Source organism: Mytilus californianus, unplaced genomic scaffold (genome assembly GCF_021869535.1).
Source record: "Mytilus californianus isolate M0D057914Y unplaced genomic scaffold, xbMytCali1.0.p SCAF_3, whole genome shotgun sequence".
NCBI classification, from domain to species: domain Eukaryota; kingdom Metazoa; phylum Mollusca; class Bivalvia; order Mytilida; family Mytilidae; genus Mytilus; species Mytilus californianus.
In genome coordinates, this window is record NW_026262679.1 from 129582521 (window position 1) to 129601188 (window position 18668).

General features: G+C 31.2%; 1 protein-coding gene across 1 annotated transcript; it reads left to right on the forward strand.

Moving 5' to 3' along the window:
• The first annotated feature begins 522 nt into the window (after positions 1-522).
• On the forward strand, positions 523-17148 carry LOC127733767 (integumentary mucin C.1-like). The gene is made up of 3 exons (XM_052243080.1): positions 523-754; positions 12262-12303; positions 16772-17148. Exons 1-3 carry the CDS (start codon positions 523-525, stop codon positions 17146-17148), a joined length of 651 nt encoding a protein of 216 aa, XP_052099040.1.
• Positions 17149-18668: the final 1520 nt, after the last annotated feature.

Consider the following 18668-nt stretch of genomic DNA (forward strand, 5'->3'; position numbering starts at 1 on the left):
TTTCAAAATATATAATTATTAATCGATTAAGAGAAGTCATTGCATTTTGAATTAAGAAGAATTTATTGAACAAATTAAATATTTAGGACTGATTTCCGAAATTTGTATATTTTGTTTCGAGAAAAGTTGTTAACTCATTTTTTTCTTTGAATGCAGTAAAATATGTAAAACCTCACGAAACTGCTGCATCTTCTCATTTTCCTGACATACATTTCCTGATGCAGTTAAGTCTAGAAATTGAAAAAAAGGTCGGTTGAGAAATAAACTTTACGACACAGAAGAATTGATTTCAATTAACCGATTGTCAACTTTCCGTTTCTCTGCAACAATGCCTGCATATGCGGAACGACAGTATCAAGCGGAACAACGCAACAAGTTAAAAACACTTAATACGGAAAATCCTAAAGTATTCTGGAAGGAAGTAAATAAATTGGGACCAAAAACCACAAAACAAAACATTGATTCAGTTATTCTGAAGTTGATGACTTATTTCTGTCCAACATTGAACAGTTAATTGCGCAAATGGAAGCTGAATTCGATAACTTAGATTTAAATGAAAGTGAAGCTAAAGTTACGGATGCTACACTAAACGATGACATTAACATTGAAGAGACAAAAAGTGCCATGAAAAGGCTGAAATCAGGGAAATCAGTCGGAGTGGATAATCTACCAAATGAAATTCTAAGAAACGAAACCTTAGTACGTATCTTAGCAAAATTGTTCAATCTGTGTTTCACTAGTGGAATAGTGCCAAGTTTGTGGTGTAAATGTATTATATGTCCTATTTTGAAACCGAGCAAGGACTATCGTGACCCATACGGATACAGAAGCATTAGTCTCATATCAACGGTCGCAAAACTATTTAGTTCAATTCTTAATAGTCGAATTGTGAATTTCTTTGAAATTGAAAATATTCTATGCGAGGAACAAAATGGATTCCGTAAACTCAGATCGTACCTCGACCACTTATACAGCTTATGTACAATTCTAAGAAACAGAAAAACACTCAAACTGGAAACATTTATGTGCTTCGTTGACTTTTCAAAGGCATTTGACTCTGTTGACCACACTTTAATGTGGCACAAACTTATGACTGCCGGAATTCACAGGCGTATACTGAAAACAATTCAAAGTATGTATTCAGTTTTGAAAAGCTGTGTCCGGATAAACGAACAATATACTGATTGGTTTTCTATTGGTAAAGGAGTCCGACAGGGAGATAACTTAGCGCCGACGCTATTCGCCTTATTCATAAATGACCTGATACCTGACATTAATGCTCTTGGCTGTGGAGTCCTATTAGAAAATGACTTTTCACTCAGTACGTTACTATACGCCGATGACATAGTTTTAATTTCTAGCTCCACTGCGGGTCTACATACACAACTAAATACGTTGAACAATTGGTCGAGAAGATGGCGCTTGGATGTGAATATTGACAAAACTAAAGTACTGCACGTAAGGAAGGCTTCAGTTGCACGAAGCGACTTTGAGTTTAAAATTGGCGACAAAATAGTTGACTATACTTCACAGTACCGCTACCTAGGTCTTACAGTGTCGGAAACATTAGACTACACTGTCAGTGTAAACAAGTTGATTACAGGTAGCAGTCGTGCTTTGGGTTCCCTTGTTTCGAAATATTACAGTACAGATGGATTGGATTATGACACGTACACTAAACTTTTTGAAAGTACAGTCGCTCCAATTATGACCTACTGTGCTGGAGTATGGGGGTTTAAACCGCATGAAAGAATACCATCACGGATATATGCATGGGACTGTCGTTTTTCACGAAATCATAAGGATACGTGGTACAACAATATAAAGTCGATTATGAATGAAAGTGGACTTGATACTTTATTCAGCTCGAAATGTACGGATGGACTTAGTACCAAGTTTATTAGTAACTTTGCAAAAGACATGTTCATGCAAAAGTACCAGATCACATGGGAAAAAACCGTAGAAACTATGCCAAAACTCCGCACGTATAGAGACTTGAACACCACATATAGTGTTCAGCCGTACCTAAAATCAAACATATCACGCCAAGAAAGGTCAGCAATTGCAAGACTGAGATGTGGTATTTTCCCCTTTGAAATCGAGAAAGGGCGGGACCGGGGCATCCCGGCTGATAGACGACTTTGTAAAGTTTGCGGAACGGGGACCGTAGAAGACGAAAGACACTTTTTATTACATTGCCCTGCTTATTCATTACAGAGAAAGTGTATGTTTATGGACTGTCAACAGAGATATAACTGTAATTTTGATAACATGTCTGATCTGGATAAATTCAAATTTTTACTCAGTGCCGGTGTTAAAATAGTGTCAAAATTTATCACTAACATTTCTAATATTAGAACACAAACATTAATGAGAAAGAATTAACTACTTGTTTATTGTACAATTAAATAGGTATTTGATACTTATAACAGAAAATTATGAGAACTTTAGAAGTACAGTGCATCATAAGCCTATGAAGGCTGGCTGACATTATAAAATATGTTTTATATTTGTATTATTATGTTATATCAGGTTGCACTTTAATAAAACAATATGTTTCGATCCCTAACATCACTGAAGAGACATTAATTGTCGAAATCCGGATATGGTGTACAAATTTTTGCACCTCATGTTTGTGGTATCCATCTTTTCCACAAGTTTATTGTTTTCTGTTTGGTATTAAATTAATATTAAGATCCATTTCGTTAGATCTGGTGATCAATTTATTTGGTAATCGCCAATGGCAGTCCGCAGGGTTTAAGAACATCAGTTGTTCGACCTGTTAGTCAAATGCGTTTTGTTAAAATAGACTTTTTCGCTTTTTTTTTGTCTTGGAAATTGTTGTTTGTGCTGTATTTAGACCCCTCTACCAAGAAATTTGTTTTACATGCACACGTATAAAAATTGCGGTTTTTATTCAACGCAATCATAGGTTTGAACGTTGTTTTCAATTAAGACTTTTATATATATATATATTTCTCTAATTCTTCGTCAATTTATCCCTTTCTGCACCCATTGTATAAAAAAAATTTAATCAACGTGTGGTTCGTTTGATCTCAGTTCTTCATTGGTTAAAATTCGATTATGACGTAGAATTTTCTTGCTTTCCTCTGAATTTCCTATTGTGACGGCATGAAAAAAGGCGACCATGCCTGATGACGTCACATAGAAAGAACACATCTTTTTGCAGATCATTCAAAAAGAAGGAAGAAGTTTGCCTGCATATTGTTTGAAAATCATTAGAGAAACAGATTCCACCACCAAATCTCGTGTAATACGATATTTATCCACTCTCGACAGTTAAATTTTAAATATTTAAAACGCTCGGCGAGCCTCGCGTTTTAAATTTGAAAATTTAACTGTCTCGAGTGGATAAATATCGTATCACACTCGATGCAGTGGTAGAATCTATATATATATATATATATATATAAAATAACTGAATAATAGCCAACGATAAATCTTACGGGGCGATGGATCATATAATTATGATACAGTACACTACAAAATATAATATATAACCAGTCTAAAAGGGTACAAAATCACCAAAAAATAACAATAAAATGAACAAATGTAACTATATAAATATTTCGGATAACAGATATCCTTCATCTGTATGATCACGATGTAAAATGAATCTTATCAACCTATTCTGATTATAAAACTATAGCAATCTTGTTGAATTCTATACAAAAAAACAGTTTTACCAGAACATCAGAGAGACGCTAGTACAATTCTAAAATTTCCAGATTTTAAAAATTTTAGAATTGTACTAGCGTCTCTATGATGTTCTGGTAAAACTATTTTTTTGTATAGAATTAAAGATTGCTATAGTTTCATAATCAGAATAGGTTGATAAGATTAATTTTACATCGTGATCATACTGATGAAGGATATCTGTTATCCGAAATATTTATAGTTACATTTGTTCATTTTATTGTTATTTTTTGGTGATGTTGTACCCTTTTAGACTGGTTTTATATATATATTTATATATATATATAATAAAACAATATATATATATGTCTCCGAACTGATACGATATTCCAGCGTTTGAATTTTTTGGTCATAATTTCATTTGATTGCTGCCTACAAGGAAACTATTGAACTAATGCTTTAAAATTGTAAGTTTGAGGTCATCCTTTCGAAATTTTTACGGGAGCTATTATGATTTGGTTGACCGTTATGGAATATCTATGTCATAAATTACCAAGGATTTGTTCCGCCACAGTGATGTTCTCTTTTCATCGATTATACCATCACCGACAGCATCCTGTACTTGTCATGAGCTTTACGGGGATTTCCACCATTGGAGTAGGATTTGCCTACCCTTTCAATGTACCTGGGTTCACCTTCGAGTTTAGGTGAGGTTATGGTTGCTCAGTCCTTAGTTTTTCGTGTAGGGTTTTGTGAACGACTGTCTATTTGTCGTTTTTCTTATTGGAACATGGTGATGACTGTTTTTCGTTCTCTTAAGGTTTTTAAATATCAACCTTTGTATTTCTCTCATTTCAATTGCGCACATTAATAATTTTTCGCCCTTCTGTGCTATACATATAGCTAGCAGATTTGCAGTTTCTTCCTTTGGCGTTGTAATAGCAATATAGAAATTTGACAAATTTGAATTATTTATTAGATTTTAGCAAGACGATTTGAGAGTAATAAAACATCTATGCATCTTTAAACGCTGATTTTTACAGCAGTTTCAGTTTTCATATCTTTGAAGGACACATTTTTATTTACTCCAATTAAACACGTCATTAGAGTATATATCGCATCTTAATCTACATTCTCTTTCATGAGTTCAATCATTATACGCTTGTTGTTAAGCAATGAACGTTAAACGTTATTTATGTGACTTATGTTTCAATTCAGCTAAGGGTTAAAATGTTAGAAAAAGTGCCAATCATTTGTTAAAAGTGCAACATTTGGCAAACTCAATACTAACAATTTCCGACGGTAAACGATAAGAAAAATGATGAATGTCGCCACCAAGATCAGTATTTGATTCGGGTATCATTGACAACTTTGCACATAAATTAAACATTTGAATAGAGAGTATAATCCAGGCAGTCAACTTTCTTAAATTAAACATTAATTTAACAAATAAAACAAACATACACAGTACCGTGTGGAACCGAATCCGGGGTAAAATATTTGAAAATATATCATCTCGTGGGCAAAATATAATTAGTTTAAATAGTATTCATTATTGAAAACGTGATGATTAACATCAGAAAAGTACAATTATACTTGGAAGTCAAATATGTGATTTAAGACCTTTTTATAAATTCGTATCCAGAAAAAAAATATTCACATATATAGTAAACAATATGTATAACAATACATAATTACAGAAAATTCATCATTTATTATAGCATTATACTTTTTAAAGAAATCCTTTTGCGCCAAAAATGCGTCCTTTTGCGCCAATGTTACGTTTACAAGAAATTTTACATTAGCTTCACAACCTAGAATCGTCATTTACTAAGAGAAAGTTTTCACCTTTATTTGTTATGATTCCAAATTTATGTAACATTTCCCGAAACTGTTATTGACTTTTTGACTGAGCTCGTACCGGTACAGTTTCCTTCTCAAGTTCTCTGAAAATGTGTACTGTCTGATGCATTCCAAAGCATTTGATCCTTTCAATACGAAATAACTCCGAACCTATGATCTTATACTTTTTCATACTCACCTTCCATTTTTTTAAAGCAACAATAGTTGCATTTATTAAAAAAAACAAACTTTTAAGGTACCTAATTGTATTTAGGATTTAATTATGTGTATGATAGTTAATATGTGTACAGATATATTAAGGCAAATGAATTCCGTATATGGCGCAATCGATACTTTTGAAAAATAATAATTGACGCAAATGATACATCTTAAAACAGTTGGCGCGAAAGGGCAACAATATCTTTAGAATTACTTTAATTGATTGTGTGCTTTTTTCGTGTGTAATATGATGTTCATCAGTGTACCTCTAGATTCACCCCGCCATTCCACGGTGATCTAAATTATTTATCATAAGGATTTGGTATTCATTGTAAATCTTATTAGTTGTTATTGTGAAGCAGAAATATCAAAATCAAGTAAAAGACAATTAAGGCCTTTTCAGAATTCTCGATATAAAGAGAAAAATTTCATAGAGGTGACATTAATTTTTAAAACTGCAAGACAATAACATTGTCAAAGAGGTAACGATGAGTGTCATTTATTTTTTTAAAGTGTCTGACAATTACCTTCTTTTGTCACTTAACACCAACATACTACCTCGTGTAGAGTCTGATATCATAAATAATCTTCCCTAAATTTTTACCAACTGTATAAAAGTCGTCATACCTGTGATATCACAAATCCTCAGCCATGTAATTACAAATTTGAGTATTGTTAAGATTAAGCTGGAAGGATGAAAAGATTTGACAGTCATTTCATATCAGCCAAATTATTTGTCAAATAAATTAAAGTTAAGAGACACAATACTTTACCATTTATGGTAGACTTTTCGATAAAAAGGCGTGATTTTCTAAATAGATCCTGGGCTTAGATTTAAAGTAAACTTATAGTAAATAAAATTGACAACTGATAATGTAGGTAAATTGTTTGTGTTATTTATGTACACATCAACTATATTATGATAAACGATGCATCCGTATACTTTTGTTGAAAAGAAAACTAAGGACCATTGGAAAAATAAATTTCATAATATGTCTTAATTTTAGTAACCATTCCACGCATATTGTAATAAATAAAATGTGGAATTCTTGGCCAATCAGAACCATAGACCCTTGAATGGAATCTGTCCTATCTGAAATTTACTTAATCTCGTATATATAAAAACCTTTGGAATGGGATTTCAAAAGAAAATTCCCATAAATCATTTAGAGTCAAAATATTTCAGATGTGCAATACTATGCATAATACATTTAAAGAGATTGTTTTAATTACAGGATTATTTTATTTTTATTGTATATTTCCAGTTTCAGGTTTGTTTTAATTACATGATTATTTTATTTTTATTGTATATTTCCAGCTTCAGGTTTCTTTTAGCAATGCAAAGTTTTCTGGTTGATTGGATATACAATGACTGTAGCAAGTACTATTTTTTTCAATTCAGTCTGCTCCATACGAAACACATAAATAACATTGTTCTTGAATGTACTTTGATCTTAAAATTATATAATTGTCATATATTACACATCTCTGTACATTAACGTATACATATGTAATTCGCAAAATGTCAGTATTTAATTCATTAAACAATGGTTTGTAATATGAATGCATCCCCATCTCCATATCAAGTGAAAAAGACTAAAATCTATTTATTTGCCAAAACGTCGGTACTATTATACTTTTAACACACATAATATCAATAAATGTATAATTTCATTTAAATTTATACTATGTTAAGATGTCCAACCTATTATATTTTAATAGCATTATAATAGTATTACATGTATAATTTCTGGTCTTTATAGGATTTTGCGGCACAGACCCTTCTGGAATAAAAGTAAAAACACGAAAAGCAAAGAGTGTTATCGTAGCCTGGGATACAACAAAGATTAACTGTGGCTATACTATAACTGGATACAAAGTTTATTTCAACTCTATAACTCCATTTAAAACATATAAAAGTAAAGAAGCGAGCGGGGCTACAACTGACAATGTTGAAATATTCTCAATTGTTCCAGGGTTTAGTTACAATATTTTTGTTAAAGCTATAACAGCCAATGGAGAAGTATCGAATCCAACATCAGTAAATTACACTCATCCACATGCAAGTAAGTTTACTATTGTATGCTACATGTAGTATATAGCAACAGTTGAGCATTTCATTTCTTTATTATTTCGGTTATTTGCTATATACATTCTGCCTTTCACTACCCACAATTCCTATTTCAGAAAAAAACTTAAATATTGACTTTGATATCAAATATATTCTTGTGCAGTTATTTTTGTATCTTCTGAATTTCGGGCCATCCAATTAGGAATAAACTATTTTATTTTTATTTCATTTTGGCTTATGAGTAGCGTTGGTAAATATATTACTTTCGCGTACGGTAGATCTTACTGTTCCAGAAACATATATATATATATCTTTTTTGCCTGTAATTTGACCGAGAAATGATGGAATAAGTTACAAAATGGAGCCAACCTTAAATTTATGAGAATATTACATTTAAGGTAAACTTTCATAATCAATCTCTGAAGAACTCATTCGAATATATTTTTCTCAAGTTTTAGCGACTTCTTTAGCCCTCATAGCTTACACGATCTCAAAACAAGATTTTAAATACTAAGTAATGTATTTAACATACGCTAAATTGATAGTGAAGGAAATAATTAGGGATTGATAAGAAATTGTGAAAGAAAAAATGATAAAATAATTAAATCAGATAGATAGACAGTAAACGAATGAAGAAATAAGAAAACAAAGGTAACAACCGTTTATTTCATTAAACCGTTTAGACGATCGTCACATTTTATCACTGAAATAAAATGTGTAATTTTAGAAATTTTGGAATAAGACATAAGTGTTCACCATATATATATATATATATATGAATATGGGGTTTCAATATATTTATGAAAAGGGAATGTATGATAAAAGTAAAAGAAATAGCAACTGAAAAACATAGGTAAAAAAAAAATAGCTATGAATACTAGGCGATGTTGGTTATATCTCAACGAGAGAGTAATCCAAAGACATCACTCCAGAAAAAAAAACCACATTTATAGAGATCCCAAAACGGTCTTTAGGTATAAACTATAATCTCTGTATTACTGATAAATTATTAAGTCAGGGATTTCGTTACCACAAATTTGATACTTAAAACCTTTACTAAATTCTTCCATAGATACAAATATTTGGTTTGCAAGTTTGGCTGTACCTGTAAAAAATATATTTCAGACAGAATAGTACATCCTTAATTTAACGGTGATGTTGTTTACCGAGCCCGGAAATTTATATACGATCCGGGTAAACTTATCAATCCTTTAAATAAACTTATTCTAAAAGGTTACCAAATCAACACTGTAATTAGATCTTTGAATATTGTTTTTATAGGTAAAAATATTGATTTTGTTATCAGTAAATTAAAATCATACTAATAGTTTTTTTATACACATATGCACATTAACGGTACTGCAATCTGTCGATCGTTTGGCATTTTGGCATTGCACAAGGTCATGTTTTTCTCTGACTGTCAATGACGTCTTTACACTAAATCCTTTGGATGTTGGATGTATACTGATTGATATTTTAGTCTTAGATACATGATTTTATTTATTAGTTGTTATTGGCTTTGAACTAGCTGTCAGTAACTGCCAGAACTCTCAGATCTGTACTTAGTGTCTTTTTTGTTGTTATGGATTTGGGATGGATAAATAACCATGCCACGTCCGGTCTGTGTTTATGTTAGATGTTTTTCTGCTTTGTATCGATCTGATGAGTTAATAGATATAAGAAGATTTGGTATGAGTGCCAATGAGACAACTCTCCATTCAAGTCACAAATTGTAAAAGTAAACCATTATAGGTCAAAGTACGGCCTTCAACACGGAGCCTTGGCTCACACCGAACAGCAAGCTACAAAGGGCCCCAAAAATGACTAGTGTAAAACTATTCAAACAGGAAAACCAACGGTCTTATCTATATAAAAAACGAGAAACGAGAAACACTTATGAACCACATAAACAAACGACAACCACTGAACATCAGGTTCCTGGCTTAGGACAGGTGCAAACAAATGCAGCGGGTTTAAACGTTTTAATAGGCGCCAAACTTCACCCTACCTGAAACAATAGTGTAACATCACAACATAGAAAGACACAATGTAAAATATCAATTGAAATGGCTTAACTCAATCAAAAGACATATTAACAAAAACAAGTGAACATACACTAAACGAATAAATTTGATCTATGACACAATGTAAATTCAAAATTAATAAAACAAGGGGGTTAGATGTAAAACAATATAAGAAAGACAACCGTAACCTTGTACAAAATACCGCCAAATAAAATAACGTACACAGGTAAATAAAAATAATTTTGTTGTAAGGTATACATTGAGTACGGAAATAATTTTTACAAAATGAATAATTTTGTTGTTCCTAGTACGAGAACAAATTAAAGTCATACTAAACACTTATCAAAGGTGGTATATATTAAAAATAGTGAGACTAGATATAACACTGAATAAGTAAACATTAAATAACAAAAATACATTACAAATTGTATCAACAAGTTAAATTAACACGAAAGTACGATTTGAGAGTACTCGCAGTTACTGATAGCTAGTTAAAAGCCAAAAACAATTAATAATAAAAAATCATGCATAAGAGACTAAAATCAACTAAAACACATCCAAGGGATTTAGTGTTTTAACGTAATGGACAGTCAAAGAAGACATGTCACATGACTTGTGCAATGCCAAAATAAAAGTATCGACAGGCAGTAGGATAGTTAGGAGTTAACCTGTTAATAAATATGTATAATGTAATATATAGATAAAGTAATCTCTATATAGAAAATGAACGTGGATGTGTATTTATACATCCCAAGAAAACGTTTGAAAAGAATACAAATTTAGTTATGTTTTAATTTGCTGATGAAAAAATCGACATTTGTGCCAATGTAAACCATATTCAAAGTTCTAATTACAACATTGGTAAGATAACCTACACTAAAAAGTTTGTTTAAAGGTTCGATGAGTTTACACGGATCACATAGTGATTTCGCGCCTTTAGTACAATATTACCGTAAAATTTAGGATGTGAAATACCGTTTTTAATAAGTTTTCTACAGGTACAGCCAGATTTAATCAAATCTTTGTATCGATGAAAGAATTTAGTAAAAGTTTTAAGCAATTTATGGTAACGAAATCCCTGACTTAATAATTTACCAGTGATGCATTGATTACGTTCGTTAAAATCTATGACATCACTACACACACGGGCATAACGAACGAGTTGGGATATATAAACACCGTATGATGGTGCCAAAGGATAATCGCCGTCTAAAAAAGGAAAATTAACAATAGGGAATGAAATATCGTCTCTTTTGTCGTAAATTTTAGTATGGAGTTTCCCTTTAAAAATTGAAATGTCTAAATCTAGAAAAGGACAACTACTGCTGTTTATGTTAGACCTATTTAAAGTAAGTTCCTTTGGGTAAATTTCGATAGTATATTTAGAGAACTCTGGATTATTTAACGAAAAAATATCATTAAGATAACGGTAGGTATTGTTGAATGTATCAACCAAATGTAACAATGACGTGTCTTTACTGAGTTTGGTCATAAACTGAGATTCATAACAATACAGGAATAAATCTGCTTTTAAAGGGGCGCAGTTAGTGCTCATAGGAATACCTACTACCAGTCGATGCATTTTATCGCCGAAACGTACATATATGTTGTCCAGGAGAAAATTTAAAGCTTCAATCATATCTTCACATTTCCAGTAAGTGTATCTAGCATACTTTCGTTACAGTAAAAGGCTTTTTTCAACTGATTTTTATAGTTTGTTACGTTGTGCTGTTACACCACTGTCCCAGGTTAGGGGAGGGTTGGGCGCTCACAGACATGTTTAACCCCGCCACATTCTTTATGTACCTGTCCCAAGTCAGGAGACTGTAGTTCAGTGGTTGTCGTTGGGTCATATTTATTTTTCGTTAATTGTTTTGTTATAAATTAGGCCGTTAGTTTTCTCTATTGAATTGTTTCATATTTTTCATGTCGGGGGCCTTTTATAGCCGACTATACGGTATTGGTTTTTTTCTCATTGTTGAAGGCCGTACGGTTGCCTATAATTGCTTACATCCACTTAATTTGAACTTTGGTGGATAGTTGTCTCATTGGCAATCATACCTCATCTCTTTATTTTTTATATAGCATCCACATCATAGGTAAGTTGTAAATCGCCCCGCGTCTGGACAACTAGTTGGAAAAGTTATATGATTGAGGATGTGAATGAGGCAATATTCCCTGGATATATGAACTAAAAGAATTAATCATAAAAGTTACATCGTTGTTTATACTATTAGTTGCTAGAAATGTTTCAACTACAAGCAACATAATTTGGATCATACAACAAGACCAAATACTGCCCTACTGTCGACTTTAGCTAAAAAAGTTTTTTATATCTGCTTTAAGCCAAATATGCACAAAACTATATACATTGATTATGGGATATTTTAGATAACAATGAAAACTAAACATATAAAACTGTATTATTGTCTATTTTACCTGTTACAGAACCAGCAGCTGCTCCAAGCAATATCCATGCATCATCACAAGGTATAACTTCATTGACAATATCATGGGACGCTCTAACTGTATTCACCAAGAATGGAGACGTCAAGGGATACAAGTATGAATATATTACTTCTATCTTAATAGCTGCTAGAATATATAGAAAGATTAACTGAAATAATAAGTTGTTTTCTGTAATGTCGATTATTTCAAATAATAATAATAATAGTAATAATAATAATAATAACAAATTAATCAACTTGATTTTACAGACAAAACCCCTATTGAAAATATGCATCTTAAATTTTGTAAATCTACTCTAGGAATAAGAAAAAATGCATCCAATTTAGGAGCAAGAGTTGAGTTAGGAAGATTGCCTATATAATGTTTTATTAAAACACAAACCCTTTTATATTTAGCTAGACTATATAATAATAATATTAATCCATTGATAAAGGAAGCTTTTTCTCTAGCACAGTCTCTAGATTTGACTGGAACTTATTCATGGTATACATATGCAAAAAGTATTGTTGAAGAGACTAATATTGACCTTAATATTTTTTCTAATTGTAAGGACATAAAAGATGTAAATAAAATAAAAAACGATATAAAGTTAAAAATGAAAAATAGATATGAAGATTTAATTGAAACTAAATTTGAAAACATTGATGATAAAAGTAAATTCCTATAATAAACGAATATTGTGTATGTTTCCTTCGGTTATATCTTACTGGATTGCCTATATAATGTTTTATTAAAACACAAACCCTTTTATATTTAGCTATATTTTATCTAGATAAAAAACTTAAAAAGGATTGCAAACTAGAATCTTATCTAAATATATCTAATTTTCAGATAAGGAGATTGATCACTAAATTTAGACTAAGTGATCACTCCCTCTTAATTGAAAAGGTGGGAGATATTTTAAAATCCCAAGAGAGAAACGACTTTGTCATAAATGTAAAATACTAGAGGATGAGAAACATTTTTTACTCTATTGTGATTATAATAAAACACTAAGAAATTCCTTTTTTGAACACATATGTACTGAAAATAATAACTTTAATAATTTAAATGAAGAAGAAAAAATTCATTATTTACTAAATCCATCAACGCCTTTACAAACAAATAAGTTAGGATCCTTCTTGAAAAAGTTATTAGAACTGAGGGCAGGGGACTCTTAACAGCTTGTTTGTTTTTATAAATTTTGGTGCTGTTTTTATTGTGTTTGTTTGATATGTATGTATATATGTTTATTGTGTTAATACATGCATATATGTTGGTCACAAACTGTAAAGTTTATACGACAATAAAATATTTGATTTGATTATTTCTTTTTCTCAATTTTAAACTATTTTCAACAAAACTCATAGTTTACCAACTTCCCTTGATGTGTTGATTAATATGTAAATAAATAATTGATTTTGAAATATTGAAAGAAGTTGATATTTACAAGATTAGTTTAAATTGATATTCAAGTTACATGTTAAGTATCTCTCGAGTTTTTTCATGATTAAATATTTTCCTATATGTACGTACATCTAATTCAGTGTTTCAAATCTCAGGTGTCACTGTGCCAGTAAGATATAACCGAAGGAAACATACACAATATTCGTTCATTATAGGAAAATATGAAATTTATTTCTACTAGCTTAGAAACGGGACGAAATGCGTGGTTCACCGAGTTTTTTTTAACTTGTTTTTTCAGTTTTGAAATAATGAACAGCTGAATGTATTATATTGAACTGATGCATGTTAATTATTGACCATTCTTACATATAAAGCACAACATCTGGATTACATTTTGATATATCATCATCACCACCATTTTAAGGTGCATTGACTTTAATCCACAAGAGAGAAGCGGTTGAAATCAAAAGAATGTTCCAACTCATAAGTCGAAGATAAAGTAACAACGCCATGCTAAAGTACGAAAAACGACCAAAATGCAAACAACGGTCCACAAGGCACAACAAAGAAAGCTACGAACATTCACAACACGAACCCACCAAAAAACACTGGTGACGCAGGTGGTCCATTTGTGACATTCGTCTTGTTACTCTTGTAAAATTCGTTAACATTATAAACAAAAAAGACATTAAGCTAAAGCAAGAGCAAGAGTAACACAAACCCCTTTTAAAACAAAACTAGGGCAGATATCAGGTGCTCCGAAAAAGTAAGCAGATCCTGTTCTACATGTTGCACCTCGTGCTTCTCTTGCTGATGAATGTACATATTCAATGATAAGTCTAATTTGATGAATCTGCTTTTCAGTACCATTTTATTTCTTTTGTCTATTTTAGGTTGTATTACAGGGGAACTGGTCTTTCAGGAACTCAATCAGCTAATGTGGTTGGAGAGGCTAATAGGCAATTTACTGTCACTGGACTTCGACCGAATTCAACCTATCAATTCATTATGCAAGTGATCAACGATGTCGGATCAGGACCATATAGCAGTTTTATACCTATTAGTACACTCCCGCTTCGTAAGTGTTGATGACGTACTAAAGAGTAATATATCAGATCATAACTGTTACTGCGTATCATAAGATATTCCACTGGGCCCGGTTGTTCAACTTGTCGTTAACTTAACGTAAGCGTTAAATTTAACGTGTCGTTAACATGTCGTTACTTAACCCATGGTTAAAATGGTGTTGTTCAAAATCATGCGCAAAATCAAAATATTTCTGCTTGGTGTTATTTTTATTGTTTTGGAGTTAAGTATTATTAATTCCGTCAATTGATTGGTAAAACCATGGTGACTACCGTATCGCTTCTCTCATATCAGGTTATGAATCGCAATAGATGGCTTAATCCAATATATTCTCTTTAAACGTTATACAACAGAAAATATTTACATGGGTATCAATGTACAAAACAAAGACCAAATAATTACAATACTTACGGAGAACGAAATAACGGATAACAGTATCAGCACCTGATCCAGTCTTGTTCAGTTTTAGGATCGTAAAATTGCTTTACACATAGGTCTGATCATCAGTAATATTTACATAAAATCATTTTAAACTAATTTATATAATATTTTCTATTTGACACCAACAATAAACATAGACATTTGAACACATTAACTTCGACTAAAATGTCAGAGATATGACCAATTATATCTACTGTCATTAAAGTGCTTAGAACAGTGCTTATGCATGTTAAACAGGGATTAGGAAACTTTGATACCTCGAAAAAATGTCTTGTTTGCGCTATCTTTTAGAAAGTAACTTATTAAGGGGTCTAGAATTTCAGATATTCTTTTCCTGTGTTCATTTTTTTAGTATCACAACTAATACCTACTATATAAATAAATTTGTTGAAAAATGTGTGTTTTGAAAATAAAAAAAAAATATCTTGAGAAATCCATCGTATTGATCACTTTTGAGGAAAGTCAAATTTACTTTGTCATAGAATCATTTCATCGTCCATTCAGTCCCTTCATTGTATTTAAGTATCTCCATAAATCTTCTGAATTCCTATATTTATATCATAGATTTATGAGCCGCCTGAAAGAAAATGATAGTTACGATAGTCAGTGGGATCATGACAAGATACATAATGTCCTATTGTAAAATTTATGATTTAAAGACTTAACGTCTCAGTCAGCATGACATAAATATAAATTCTTAGTAATAAATTTTTCTGATTTCACGAAAGTAGGTATCATCATTTTTACAAATTAAATTACAAAAATCAATTTCTAAACATTTAATGAAATTGCAACTTTGATTTGATTTAATAGAGATTGTAGTTGATACTTTATTTATCCAGGATATATTTTGTACATTGATTTTGTGTGACATTTGAAAGATTCTTTTCAATCTCATATGATTAATGTTAAGTCAATCAACCCTTTAAAAGCTTTCAGTTAACATGTGCTGTTTAAATAGTCTCAATGTTAAAACGCTTGTAAATGTTAGTTTTAGACAAGAATCGTTTGTATAATTCACAAATTTTGACTTTTTAAAAATAAAAAAGCACCTGCATTTTAGAAAAAAACCCGTCTTTCAATAAATTGAAATTTAATCATGCACTTTACCCACGGACACTTATGCAATGTCTTAATGGGGTAATTTATTACATATTAAAAAAAAATCTCTTTTATTGAAGATAGTTATTGACTTCTCTTTCTTGTATTGTTTTTCAAACACTTTAGATGGTGCCTTATGTAAATGTTATTGGTATAATGTTCATAGAGCTACAATCTAAGTGCTTTTAAAAAAAGCCAATTTGTTAATTAATATTTCAATCCTTTCTATGCACCATTCATTCATTAAATGTCTAACAATATTTGCTCCGAAGTACAAACTTATCTTCAAAATCGCTCTGATAATAATATCGAATCGTACCTAATTGATTTAATGACAATGACAGTTAAGGAAATCTTGCATTTGTCAGTTAATGGCTGTAATAGAACTATATATGATTATTACGACATTTTCTCTATTTTCATTTTCAGCTTTTAATTTCTTATACCTCAATATCAATTTCTATATCAATTTCAGCAACTACAACAACTACTACTACTACACCAATACCCACAACAACTACAGTCACCACCACAACAACCACGACACAGCCAACAACTACAACAACCATCCCAACAACTACAACAACCATCCCAACAACTACAACAACCACCCCAATAACTACCACAACCATTCCAACAACTACAACAACCATACCAACAACTACAACAACACAAACAACAACCAAGCCAACTACTCCAACAACAACCGCGCAGACTACAACTATAACAACCACTAAAGTTACCACACCTACGACACGACAATCAAAGTTATCTACAACAACAGACGTCACGTCATTTGGAGGTATTTTAGATATTATATTTGACTTCTTTTTAGAGCTGTTTTTCTGTTAAACATTACAATTGAATATTTAATTTGTTAAGGAAGTAGCAATGGTAAATCTTAAAAAATAGCACGTGCAAGATACTAAAAAAATAGCACGTGCAAGATACTAAAAAAAAATGCACAAAAAGTTGGAGGAAAATTAGAGTGAGGGAGACAGTGAAGCAAATCATGAGTAATAAGACATATATGTACGGACTGGCGAGAAAAGATGTTTACTTACAAAGAACTTTCGAAAATAAACCTTTTGATAAAATGAACATTCACAAATACCGGAAGAAGTGGTATGGAGTGTTGAAGATTTATCCTTTAACATATTCAACATTCTCTCTTAAAACGTATTTACTTTTACCGGTATCCTTGGTATTTTTTGTTCTACTAGTGATGTCTTTATATATTTGGCCTTTTGTTCACACATCTGTATTAAATCTAAATCGACATTCAATTATGACTGCCTATCTAGTTCAATCGTTAAATTTTGAGAACTTTCCTTATTTGACCTATTTTTTAGTTGGATGTATTGTATAAAAATTAAAAAAAATCGCATAGTAATAGTACGTTTCCCTAAGGCAAATAAAAAAGTTTTGTTGCAAGTATTATTAACCTAGATAGGTTATAAATTTCAAATAGTTATCATGGTTAATACCTCATATATCTTTCGGTATATTCTGTAAATAGTTCATGAAGAGTCTAATCAGGCATACTTTTAAATACAGCTTACTTTTATCTCAATATTTTGATGATTATTTTTGGCCATGTTTTGTCCGTTTATTTTCCATTGCTTCCTGTGGGAATTTAAATATAGGAAAAAAAGCGTTTTGTGTGTATCTATATAAAACGACTGGCTAAATACGCTCATGTTTGAAAGCAAAATAGAATACAATGTTGTTCCATTGAACTTGACAAAAAAAAAAAAAAAACTGTTAAAAGAGAATTCTCGGATTCATTTCGTTCAATTATAAATATGACCAAACTTTTGTCGTCTTAGTTTTCTTTTTTTTCTACTTTAAATTTTCTATAATCTTTATTCTCATTAACCATAAGTTACAATCATAACTTTTTTTTATTTAAAAGTCATACTGGTTTACAAATTCATGACTTAAATTTCGTAGAAAAACATAAAGTACCACGAACGAAAGAAAAAAAGACGAAAAGATAACCATAGAAAAGAAAACTAAAGATTGGGCATTTCGAAGCCCACAAATTAAACAGAGATAAAAGTAGGTTCTCAAGAGGGGATGTTGAACTGATGGTTTGGTATTACTTACCGGTCGTACTAGTTATCGATTGATTTGTAATTTCAATGATGAAGATTTCTTGTCGGGCTATGAAGGATATAATTTATAAGAAAATGTTCACTCATTTAATATACAATATTTGAATACTCCCGTATATGTTTTTTTCCCTCTCCAACCCATACATTATGTAAGTCGATGTTTAGAACCTCTTCTCGACCTTGATGTAAGGATTTAACTTTCCAGGTTATCGCTGATAACATTCGAATAACATAGTGAATAAAAGCGGTGTTCCT